The sequence below is a fragment of the Nothobranchius furzeri genome, chromosome 4 (genome assembly GCF_043380555.1).
Source record: "Nothobranchius furzeri strain GRZ-AD chromosome 4, NfurGRZ-RIMD1, whole genome shotgun sequence".
Lineage (NCBI taxonomy): Eukaryota > Metazoa > Chordata > Actinopteri > Cyprinodontiformes > Nothobranchiidae > Nothobranchius > Nothobranchius furzeri.
The window spans coordinates 69,189,230-69,201,938 of record NC_091744.1 but is presented as its reverse complement, the minus strand read 5'-3'; the positions used below and the strand labels follow the sequence as shown (position 1 = coordinate 69,201,938).

Genomic DNA, 12,709 nt, shown 5'->3' with positions numbered 1-12,709 from the left:
GTTGAAAAAAGAAGAGAAACCAAAGCTAGTACTAACGAGTATTTAGGGTAATTACATTGCAACTATCATTTTTAGATTTCACTAAATGCTTTCCAGTCATAAAACCTGCAGAACAAGCTCACCTCTCAGCTGCTGACAGCAGGTGGCGCCGTTGGCAGGCTCAACGCAGAGCACCACTCCATTGCTGGGCTTAGGAGATTCCGGGCTGAGAGGAGGAGGGAGCATAACCTGGTCGCTCTCTGCTTCCTCGTCCCTCTCCTTCACTGGCAGCGAGTGAGGAAAGCCAAACATGAAGAGAGCCGAGCAGAACAATAAGGCACCACACAGGAGGAAGCCGGCCCACCAGGCCCCGATCCACCGAGGGTCATCTGGAGTGATGCCCAGCATACCTGTGGAGGGGGACAGGTCACTGAGCATCCAGAGAGAACCAACTAAAATCAAATACACACAGATGGGGGGGCATTGAACTCACCGGTATCGATGAAGATGAAATCTACATATAATTTAGTGCAAAGAGAGCCGAGGATGAAGCCACAGGCAGGTCCGAACACCAAGGTGGAGAAAAGGATTCCTGCAGGGAAAGAATAACTGTCAGGTGTGTGTGTGTGCGCCTGCTCTGTCTTCTCGATCCCCAGTGAGTCGTGGAGGATGGCTGCTTATAATGAGCCAGGATTCTCTGGAGGTTTCTTCCTGTTAAAAGGGAGTTTTCCTCTCCACTGTCGCTTTATGCTTGCTTAGTATGAGGATTGCTGTAAAGTCACTGACGACTAGTTGATGCAATTTGCTGGGTTCCTTATATAGGAAACATTATTTCTGATTGGCTTAATGAACTGACCTGAATTGGAATGCTTATTATGTGAAGTGCCTTGAGACGACTCGTCGTGATTTGGCGCTATATAAATAAACTTGAATTGAATTGAATAGATGAGACTTTCTGGTTTATAATCAGATTCATCTTTAGATCTCCTCTCCTAATGCCTTCTAATGTCTTCTGCAGCAAACCACTGCTGGTAAATAAAAGAGACACAAATCAACCACAAAATCAATGACACCGATCACCCGCTTCTACTGCAGCAATCTCTGGGGAAGCCTTGGCTTCTGACGTTTGAGTAAAAATTATCTTTTAAATGTGCAATCACAGCAACTTAGGTAGGTAAAGAGCCTTTGAACTCCAACAAGTTTATAGAAGCGTCACTCTGCATCAGACAAGACCAAAAGGATCCAAAAAGGCTGAAGAGGACGGGCCTAGAAAGGTCAAATCAATTTCACGACAGAAAATCAACCAAACCCATTTCAATTTCTTAGATATTAAGTTCTTTAGAGAAATCAAAGTGACACCATCAACATATGGAAATCCACCCCAGACTACAAAGAGTTACTTTAAAGTTTGAGTCAACGTTCAAGTGGCGTTTTGCCATGAGAGTTTGGCGTAAAGCATTTCGGCTGTCGGTAACTTATAAAACCACAAGTCTCTCTCACACTCCTTCTTCCAACCAAACTTCCACCAAACAAATGAAATCACTGCAAATAAACAAAAGCCATCGGAAATCAGGGAGCAGCTCAGTTTTTGTTGTCATTTTCTGCTCTAGTGGGCAGCTGGAGATGAAAGTTGGAGCTGAAATTGTAAGAAGAGCACTGTCAGCAGGGCGTGAGTCTGGACCCGTCTGCAGGCAGACGATCGAGACTCGAAACTCAATTTGGGAGGCAAATTTTCTCCCTGATGGTGACCTCCAGAATACTAGCGAACAGGGAAGCAAAGGCCTTTTTCCATCATAAAGAAATGAAATCACCTTCACCACTAAACTTCCTCTGCTTTCTCTCATTCAGCTACAACCGAAATGCTTTGTGGTAGAGAGACCAGCGCGGAAATGGGCACAGATGTTTCCATGAGCTCTGCAGGTCTCCTTGTGGTAAGATCTCACAACAGGAGACGCCTACATTTTTTTAATCAACTGTTAAAAAATAAATGACATGACATGAAGTGCAGTTTAACTTCAGTTTCACAACACACACACACACACACACACACACACACACACACACACACACACACACACACACACACACACACACACACACACACACACACACACACACACACACACACACAACCTGTCACTTTGACAACCACATTTTCCTGTGGTGTTGCAAATGAGTCCTGTACACTCTGTTTCCCTAGAAACGGAGTGTTATCTGCTTGTGGCAACCACATCACAATTGCTTTCACCACAGGAAACAGCAAAGACGAAAGTCAGTTTACAAATTCATCTTGTAGGTGGTGATGGTTCAGCTATACCGCAAGTCAACGGCCGCTGAGAGGCTAAATGTTTCCATTGAGATCTGTTCCGGACCCCGGTTGCTTAAAGGCACTTTGCCTATGATAACTTTGTGCCAAAACATGAGCTTTAAGAGAGAAAAAGGTCTCTGATATCTGAGAGGGAATTTCCTCATTACTGGTACAGACAAGGATTTCCCTTTTGGGTCAATATAGACAAATAAATGTACAGAATGAATCAAAGTTCAGCCGTTGGAGTTCCATCCTTTCCTTTCAGACATGTATAAAAACAAAGGGCTGCAACAGAAGCATTAAGATGTGGGTTTATTTTTTTATGTGCACTACAAAGATTCAATTAGCAGTCAGTGGAGAGGCCATCATTGAAATTATGAAGACTTACTGCCAGAGTGTGCTCCCCTCGTTCTGCCAGCCTTATTTGCGCTGCCGTTTAAAAACATTGTTATAGGATATCAGCTTTCGAAAGAGAATAAAGTAAATAAAATACGGGCAGGCTTGCAAAATGGAATGTGACAAAATAATATGAACGGTAATAATAATAATTGTGAAAATTAAATGACAGATTGAATTAGGCCATGTGGTTTTGCCATAATTTCAGTAGATTTAGGGTGAACTCTTTATTTTTGGTACACTTAAAGTGGCAGTGTGTAGTTTCCTGCCACTAGGAGGCAGTACATACTTACATTTCAGGGTCATTTTAAACAATTGCTTCCTGTTGCTAGTTTAAAAACATTACAGTAAAGCCCTTTTCAGACAGACATTCTGGAACATTTGCAGACAATTCAATCCGGTTTTTAACCGGAACTGTGTTTTCAGACACACCACTTTTGTACCGGAACTTGTCCTTTCGGCTGCGTTCACACAGCAGGGAAAAGTTCCAGATGTCTGACGGCGGCGGGGGGTGGGGTGGGGGGGAGAATCGGACTCATGTTAAGAAGAAGAAGAAGAATAAAATATCATTTCTATAGCGCCTCTCAAGATAAAAATCACGAGGCGCTTAAGCATAATTCTGCGCACACGAAGAAGCATAAGAGACCTGGATGATGAAGCTCAATGGTTAAAGGAATCACTGAAGCGGTGTGAAGCGGTCCGTCGCGCGTCTAGACGGTACCGTAGGAGGCGAGCTGCCGTGGTTCGCCGCATGCTACAGGAGCGAGTTATATAGGTGCGCACAGCGTCCCCCGGTCCCCTCCTCCTCCCCCTTGTCCGGAACTTTACCTCACCAGTCTGAAGCAGCCACCCTGTCGTAACAAGTCAGGACCTGTTACTAGGGGCTTCGTCCGGATAAATTCTGGAACACGTTATCCGGATGTTTGTATTCAGACAGAAAGGTCTTACGGACAGATTCCGGAACATTTCCGTTTTTCATGGCCTGTCTGAAGGGGGCTTAAATGTCACCTGTGGAGAAGAAAACATGCAACCTTGGCATGACTCCTCAGACTTTTATGGTCCTTCAGTCAATTCCATGAAAGAATGCAACGCCAACTATAGTTTTCTGGTGCTGTACTTTCCGGATCTGCTCAGGGGTCTGCGCCTGCCGATGACGTCATCATACTACGGCAATAATGAATGGCCAAAATACATTGCATCTCTTTTTCAATTCTGTTTTTTCACATAGGTTTGGGAAACAGTTTTGTTATTAAATTTGTTTCTTGCTGCCTAAATGATTTTGAACATGGTAACGTAACTTCTGTAAGTTGTACGTTATCTAGTGTGATGTCATCAACAGGCGCAGCACCCCGAGCTGGCCAGAAGGAAACAAGGTGCCCCCCAAACACGCTAGACCAACGCCCTTCCTTATGGGAAGCGTGGAGCTGGGAACTATTCTATTCAAATAGCCCCACCCCCGAGAATTCTAACCAAGCCAATCAGCTCTGAGCACCGTACGCCACACACACACACACACACCTCAACTCTGAGTTTCTCATAAACATGGCGTCTGAAGAGGAGTTCACTGCGGCTCTTTCCTCTGTTCTAATGACTTGAAAATGTCTTTAAAACCACAAGAAGCTCTAAAAGCATTTCTTCTTAAAACAAGATGTTTGCGCCGTCGCTAGACGCCATTTTTGACTACAGCTAAAAAATTACAGTGATACATTAGACATTTCCGCCATTTTTCTGATTGGTTATTTTTGAGCCGGCTAGTCCCGCCCCTCATGCGCCTCTCTGCCAGTCAGTAACCAGACTAGTTATCTGTGCAGAATTAAACAGAGGATGAGTCTGGCAGGCCAGGCTATGCCCTATGTACTTTAGACCCGATTTCTATGGTTATATGGTACAAAGCCACCAATATTTTTCAACAAATGGACATCATTTTATTCATTTTCAGCAATGTTTGATGGATATTTCCAGAGATTAACCTAAAAACTACTGATTTTCTTAGAACTCTTGAATTATAACCTATACATGACAGAAAAGTGCAGTTTACACACAATGCCAAACATTGCTCAGTTAAATAATTAAATTTAGTTAATTAAGCAATAATGGGGATTACAGGAAAACAATTTAAAATAAAATAATTTGAGATAAACATTTAATGAAATAATACTTTTTGTTGACGCCAATCAAAAAATGAAATTAGGAAACGTTTTTCTGCGTTTTGCATTTTCTGTAGGAGTGTGTAAGTGACTCACATGAAGCCATTAAGGGTAGACTGTGTTTATAATCTGTACTGATAAAAAAAAAGTATTTTCATTTTTAAAAATCTGGTAATATGATTCATTTTAGAGCTGAAACAACTAATCGATTTAATCGATTATAATCGATTATTAAAATAGTTAACAACTTTTTTAGTCATCGATTAGTTGTTTAATAATCATATTTTACCGCATAAAGTCTATTTTTTACCCCAATCTGACATCGCTTACAATCTGTTAAATTTGCCGCCAGTGTGTGGCAGTAATGAGCCACTGATCTACCAGTGGAGCCGTAGGAGAAGAAATGAGCCAATAAGTGCCCTCGGTTTTCATGACGTATCACGTTACTGACGCTCATCTTGCTGTGAGAGATGGCGGATCAACAAGAAATACGGAAGAAAAATAGAAGCGACAAAACAAGAGAAACCCCGGACAAAATCCTCACGAGTATGGGAGCACTTCACTAGATGCCTTGAAAAGACCGGTGACCTGCAAAATATGCAAAAACCATGGCACGACGGAAGCACGACGTCCCTAAGTGAACATTTGAGACGAAAACGTGGGGGCTGATGCAGCAGAGGAATGTCCGGTAAGTAACAGAAAATAAACAAGCTAACGCAGATCACATTTGGGACTTAGTGTTAGCGGAGTTCGTTATAGTGGATGTTAAACATGTTTTTTTGCCGCGTCAGTTTACGGTGTTCTACTTCTGATTGACTAGATGCAATCGTGAATCTCCTCCGTGTTGTGAATCATGCGCTTGCCAAATTTAGCACGTCTGTTTATAAGAATGTTCTCGTTAATAGAAAAACGGCACAAACACATAACTGTGTTGCTCGTTCAATAAAGGACAACTCCGCGGAGAAAAATATACAGACGAGCTGTGTCCAGGTGAATATAACGCGGCATAGTTGTACGCTTTCAATTTTTAAATACAGGAGAAATTCAGAAAGTCATTTTTTTAACTATTAAAAGGCTGTTTTACTATCTAACACTGTAAAACGCCTCACAACACATTTTTGTCAAAATAAATGATCACTGTATATTGTTAATTAATTCAAATAATGTGATATTGATTTAGTGTTGTAGTGTGTGTGCTGCTTTATTTTATATGTGTACTTAATTCAGTTTATTTGTGTTTCTTATGCAGAAAAAAACAAGCAACGATGGACAACTACATGGGGAACAAGACACTCACCCCCAGCAATGCATACCACTTACAAACTCTATTCCAGATTCTACATTATGTTTTATGGAATTTACCTCTTATATTTTGATGCCAAAAAATTATTCTGGACTGATATTTTGCACTGTTTAGCTCATTTTACACCGCTGACTGTGTTCATTCATGTGCAATAAAATAGATTGCAGTCAACTGCACAATTCTCTTATGTTTTTCTTTTTCTTAACTGAAATGTATTCATCACTTGTATAGGTTAAATAGCTAAACAATAACAAACCGATTAATCTGTCGATTATTTTTTTCGATTAATTGATTAATCGATTATGAAAATAATCGTTAGTTGCAGCCCTAATTAATTTAATTAAATCTGGTAATTAAAATGTTTTAAAATCAAACAGAATCACTTGTTTTAGACTCAACTTTAGTTTAGAGTGAAGTTTTAGGAAGCCAGATTATCTACGATTCATGGTCTGGATTATAAATCCATCCCTTGGTTTCTTTTCACGAGTTTCTCTACTCTGGTCTCTTCCTACATATCCTGTGTCCAAAAACCTGCTGTGACTCTTGCCTTCAGGCCAACGATAAAAATGACCTTTGTACAAATCGCAAAGAAGCATGTTTCATGTTTTTCACTCCAGGATTGGACAGTAAGAAAGAAAACTTAAGCCCATTAAACGTCCGTGAGAGACAACACTGTGATGGTTGTAATCTTTGCATTACTACTTGTTCCCATACAACCTCTACATCCCTTTTCCCCTTCCAGCAGAACCAGCTACAAGATAAGTACAACACAAACTAATTTGTTCATGCTGTACTTCACTTAAGCCTTTTAGCACGCTTTGAATGATGGTCTCGGGGGAGGATGTCAGATGTAATTCAATAACAAAGCTTGGATCTTGTGCTATTGTCTCACTCTAATTTACTTAGAAACCAACAGAAATGGCTGGAGAGTCGCTGCTTGTCCTCTTGAAGACTTTCATTAAGCACCAGATGCATCACAGAGCTCATGAGCTGCAGCCGATTAGGCTGAACAGTAAAGTTCGTGGAGGTATTTTTTCTTTCCATAGAATTTTGTTCATTTGCTAAGTATTTATTTTTATGCAGGCTGCAGGGGCTGACAGGATGAGCTAACACAGCAAGGTTAAACAGAAATGCTGCATGATCTTCAGTTCATTTCCAGATCTCAGCATACAAAGGGAATTCTTCCTTCTCCTTCGTTTATCCCGCTCAACTTGGCTCGGTAATCCTCTGAGTTAAGAGCTAGTGTGGAGGGCCAGACTACGGCCCGTGCCACTTTCATAAACCGAAACACAGACGGAGTCGAAGTACTGAAGATAAACCCAGTTGTTGCAGCATTTTGTCTCCTGAGATTTTATGTCACAAAATCAATGTGAGCTGGAGAAAAATGGTTCGAGTCACCATATAAAGGAAGTTCTAATTTGAAGTGACCATAAAGTTTAAACACCGTGAGATTTAAGGGGCTTTTTAACAAAGCCCTCGGCCGTACATCAGCTCAGGAAATCCACTGTGTACAAATGTTACGACATTTCTTAGACTGAAGAGCCTTGAGAGGTTTAAAGCTGATTTAAGGCCCCTTTTTTTCCCCATGTCCATAAAAATAAGCCTCCTCACATGGACAAGAAAAAAAGAGGTAAAAAATACACAAGTTGTAGTGAGCATGGGACACAACTACATTTTACACAACACATTTTCACCAAATTTTCTCATCTGACAGTTTCAAATAAAAAATTATTACGACAGCAGTCTACATCCAATCATCCTCCAGGATTTTGGGCCTGAAATCAGATTTTCAGCCTAAGAAAGCAATAAGGGGATTTCAAATGCCTACAGAAAGGCCATTTATTTCACTTCTGCAATGGAAAACATGTATAAATTAGGGATGCACCGATCAGGTTTTTTGCTGCCGATCACGATACCGATATCAAAGAATGCTGATCACCGATACCGATCACGTGGATTGCCCAGAAATTTTCTACAACATTATAATGAGTGCTACAAACTACATAATCTGGGAATAAAGGAAATGTAACCTAATCTAAAATGGTCTGTATGAGGGTTGTCACGGTGTGAAAATTTAACCTCACGGTTATTGTGACCAAAATTACCACGGTTTTCGGTATTATCGCGGTATTTTTTTTAAAACGTGCTACATTTTCGCACAATTAAATGAACCCTGTATGCCAGAAAATATTGTCCTCTGTTTGTGTCTAAATTTTGCCTAAAATGTGTTAATTTGTAATTATGTCTTTTATATGTTTACATTTTTTCCCTTTAGTCTTTAAAATACCAATATTTGCCCATAACTTCTTATTTTATGTCTGTTTGATGTCATCATTTTAAAAATATTAGATCAGATGATACTCAGTACTCAAGTGGCCTTCTAGTCCATCCGACCTCCCTGACCTTCGGATCTATGAAGAGAGTCTTCCAAAGGGTGAGGTAGACACAGCATGATCGCGTCTGATGTGGCTTTGATAAGAATTAACTTCCTAGTTAACGCAAACCAGATTCTTTCCTTTTTCACCCAGAACTCAGTTCTTCTAGATACGAAAGTTCTGATAACCTCACATTCACATACAGTCACCATACATCAAATTCCATCCACCTAGATCCATCCATCCACAGTAATATTAGTTAACTTGTCATGCTTTTAAATGTTTGGAAAATAAATTCTTACCTTTTATAAACCTGACTCTCTTCTTGAATCAATATGAAGTGTTCTACAATCCCTGAGTAAACAAAGAATTCTAAATCTTCTGGTTAAACATTAAAGACCAATCAGACTGGATTTCCATATTTATATAAAAATTCACATCACATTGGTCAAAGTGTAGAGTAGTGTATTAAGCTCTAAAAGCACCCAAATGCATATAAATTACCCTCCGCTGCCTGAACAGAAGTTCGAATGTGAAAACCTGTCCGACACTCCGTGTGCGCCTCTCTGTTGCGGAGCTCATGGAGAAGCATAACTCAGGCTTAATGTGACAGTGTGCATTGTTCCTGGTGATAGGGGGCAGTAGATATCTAAATCGTTGCAAGCCAGCAGTATTTTTTTTGTGTTGGAGTTAGACCTTACCAGCGGATGCCCATTAGGGTCAAAAAGCCCTGGGGAGTGCAAACTTTATCAAAATAACAAGCACTTCAGACTCCCTTTCATCACTGAAAAGAACAACATTTAAGAATGACTTAAGTTTTGTAACAGTTTGTTACAAACCAGTAAATGCATTTTGTCCTCATGGGCTCCTGTAGAAGGAAACATGGCATCTAATATGGCGTCGCCCAGAGATTTAGACCTACTCCCATGTATTTTAGACCTGATTTTTATGGTTGTATGTTACAAAGATGCCAATATTTTTCAACAACTGGGCATCATTTCATTCATTTTCAACAAAATTTTGATGGATGTTTCCAGAGATTAATGATAAAAACTACACATGTCACTTTAAGTTACCTTCTCAGTGGCCTAGTGGTAGAGTGTCCGCCCTGGGACTGGGAGATCAGGGTTCCAATCCTGTCCAGGTCGTACCAAAGACTTTAAAACTGGGACCCAATACCTCCCAGCTTGACACAGCTTTAAAGGGTTGGATTGGGGGGTAAAACCACCAAATAGTTCCCGAGTGCAGCCACTGCTGCATTTCATTGCTCCACACGGGGATGGGTCAAATGCAGAGATGTAACTTCACCAATATGTGATGACTAATGGGACTTTAACTTTGTAATAATCCGTAAAACATTTTAGCCTATAAATGAATTTGTGGGCTTCCCACTTGTGTGCAGTCTCATCTCCAACCTCACTGTGAGATCTTGTGGCTTTAATTTATGAGTCATTATCACTTGCTAAACATGGAACACTTAAATTAGCGACAGCCGGGAATCCATGTCACCATGAGTTATGTTTAGTTCACAAGGTTGATATTATGAACTGTTTTTATTATAATGTTAGTGTACCTTTTTGACTAAATGCATCTCATCCACCGAAGGGAAGTGATGACTCTATCTACAGCAAACCTCCACTTCTGTATTCTAACAGCAAACCTCCACTTCTGTATTCTAACTGCAACACTCAACAGCATTTAATTAACACCAATGATATCTTTGTCAGAGCAATTAAAATAAAATAGGCTGTTGGGATCCAAGCTAATACAGACAAAATTAATCTGTTTGCAGAGAACAAATAAAGGCTTCAATCCATTTAGAGGTGCGCAAAAGGCCAAACAGATGGTTATGTAAACTCTGCAGCTCTAAAGCCTACGGGATGAGAGCAGGTAAAAGTCGGGCTGTAGGCACCTCTAAGGTGAGGGCTATTTTGATAAAGAACAGAAGAGATTAACAGCCAATTAGCCGAAATTTCATTGATCTACGAGGACAAACAGCATTAGACAGCAGCTTTCACAGGAAGAGGACTCAACCCACCTGACTGGCTTCAAGAATCAGCATCAAAATCACTTGTCAAGCGAAACATTCTTCACGCCATGAATATTTTAAAAGAACCTTCAAAAGCCTCTTTTGTCCTCACAACAAAAATGCCCTATCTTCAACTTTTCCATTATTGTTTTACATAAAAAATAAATAAAAAAAAAAACTTCTTTCACTTGAATGATTGGAAAAAATCCAATTTCACATCTCTGATCAATGAATGAAATGATTAAAACAGGACAACAAAACTGGTTCCTGGTTGCATCCTATAATAACCCCATTGACTCCACACAGTCACGACCTACATAACAAGCCAGAGCTTATGGCGGCCTCTCAACTCACATTCAAATGCCATTACATCAGGATCATCCTACTTTAACTTCCGCTTGCGTCAAATCTTCTAAAATTTCAAACCAGCACACGGAAAGCTATAATCTGAAACTAAAATAACCTCCTTCGTTCCTGTTTGAACCAGAGCAGACAAGAGTTTAAATAGTTTTCACTTGTGCCATATGGCATCTGTTTGAAACCCGCAGCATGAGGACACGTTTGATGCTATTAGCATTTTGACCCTAAGGATAAACAGTGGGGTTACTCCAGAGCACCGATAAGCTAAAACACTGGATGCTCAGCAGGACCTTTTACCTCAAAATTCACTCATGTTGGCTTGAACTCCAATGATGCAGCTCCCATAATGAGTCTTTCTTTAGAATCTCATAGAAATGCAGTGAGGTGTGTTCAAGTATCAGCATGTACAAGTAGGAAGTAATCAAAACATTCAATCATTATCTTCAAATGTCAGGACTCCCCAAAAGAGCCAATGTTCAAACCTCAAAACCTCAACGAGTGTTTCAGAAACCTGAGGGGATCCCACACAACTAAAGGTAAAAGCTGATGAGTCAAACCTGGAATAAACTCAGTATGAGAGGTTTTGGGGTTTACGGCGGGCTGAAAATATTGCTGCAGCCCATTGCATCTTCGATGACCGAGCTGGGATAAAACAGCGACTTGCATTTACTTGGCTTCTATATGACACAGCACCTTCTATAGTCATGCAACCCCCCAAGGCGCTTTACAACACAATCAATCATTTGTATTTGTGTGAATGATTGTTTATCTACAGGAGAAACTAAAACAAAAAGAATATCATGCAAAAGTTAAATGTATTTATTTAAATGAATCAAGCCTTTATTTATTATAATTGTGGCTTACAGCTTAAGAAAATCCTAAACTCAAAAATTGAACTTTACAATATTGTGACCCATAATATTCTAGAATCAAAGTGTCACACTTTGATCTCTTAGTCTAAGTAAAATTACCTATATAAATGTACTTTTGCACAATACTCAAATTTTTCGAGTTTTACTTTCATATTTCATATCTGTGATGGACTGGAGACCTGTTCATGGAGTCCCACTGCCTCGATTGATAACTGCTGGAGTTAGGCAACAGCTTCCTGTTATAAAGTGGTTAGGATAATAGATGGATGGTTTGTTGTTATGTTGACAGCTTTGTGAATAATTAATTAGCTCTGTAGTCAAGGGAAAAATAAATCCATTATAAAAAAACGTGAATAGCTAGCTCTGAATGTATCCATGTGTTGTGGGGTGAACCAATTTAGGATGAATAATCAATTAGTCACAAATTGAAATACTATTTTGGCTCTAAGTGGCCATGTAGTAGAGTCATTTTAACATTGTTTTTACAAAACAAAAATCATTAAATAAAAATAAAGCTTATTCTATATTTTAAGTCAAGCTAACAAACAGGGTGATAAGAACTTGGGGTCTTGTCCGGGATGTTTGTTGGGCATAGTGAGTGTAATGTCTGTGTAGATTTTCAGTAGCTTGTGTTAAACATGTTCCATTATCTGTAGGATGAGATTAGATATTTTGGAGAGCATTAGCGGTTACTCAGTAAATGTTTGTGATGCCATGTTGTATATAGATATTGCATATTTATACAAGCTGTTTTAAATGCCAGCATGATTGAGAAGATTCTCTGTGTTGTTTAATGTTCCCTTTAATGTTGTGAAAAGACTAATTCTGTTAGGCCTCCGTTTGCTGGGCTGAACACTCTGGGAATTAAATCCATCTGTGGCAGCCCTTTTATTTTGTCGATGCACTGTCATGGTGTGAATAACAGAACATTCGTGGTTAC

General features: G+C 39.9%; 1 protein-coding gene across 1 annotated transcript in view; it reads right to left on the bottom strand.

Moving 5' to 3' along the window:
- Positions 1-12,709, bottom strand: part of slco3a1a (solute carrier organic anion transporter family member 3A1a) — a 43,659-nt gene that overhangs the window by 6,940 nt on the left and 24,010 nt on the right. Inside the window, exons 3-4 of the mRNA XM_015964522.3 lie at positions 473-571; positions 123-389 (exon numbers count right to left, since the gene is read on the bottom strand). Coding sequence (XP_015820008.1) covers positions 123-389; positions 473-571 — 366 coding nt within the window. The remainder of the gene's footprint in view (positions 1-122; positions 390-472; positions 572-12,709) is intronic.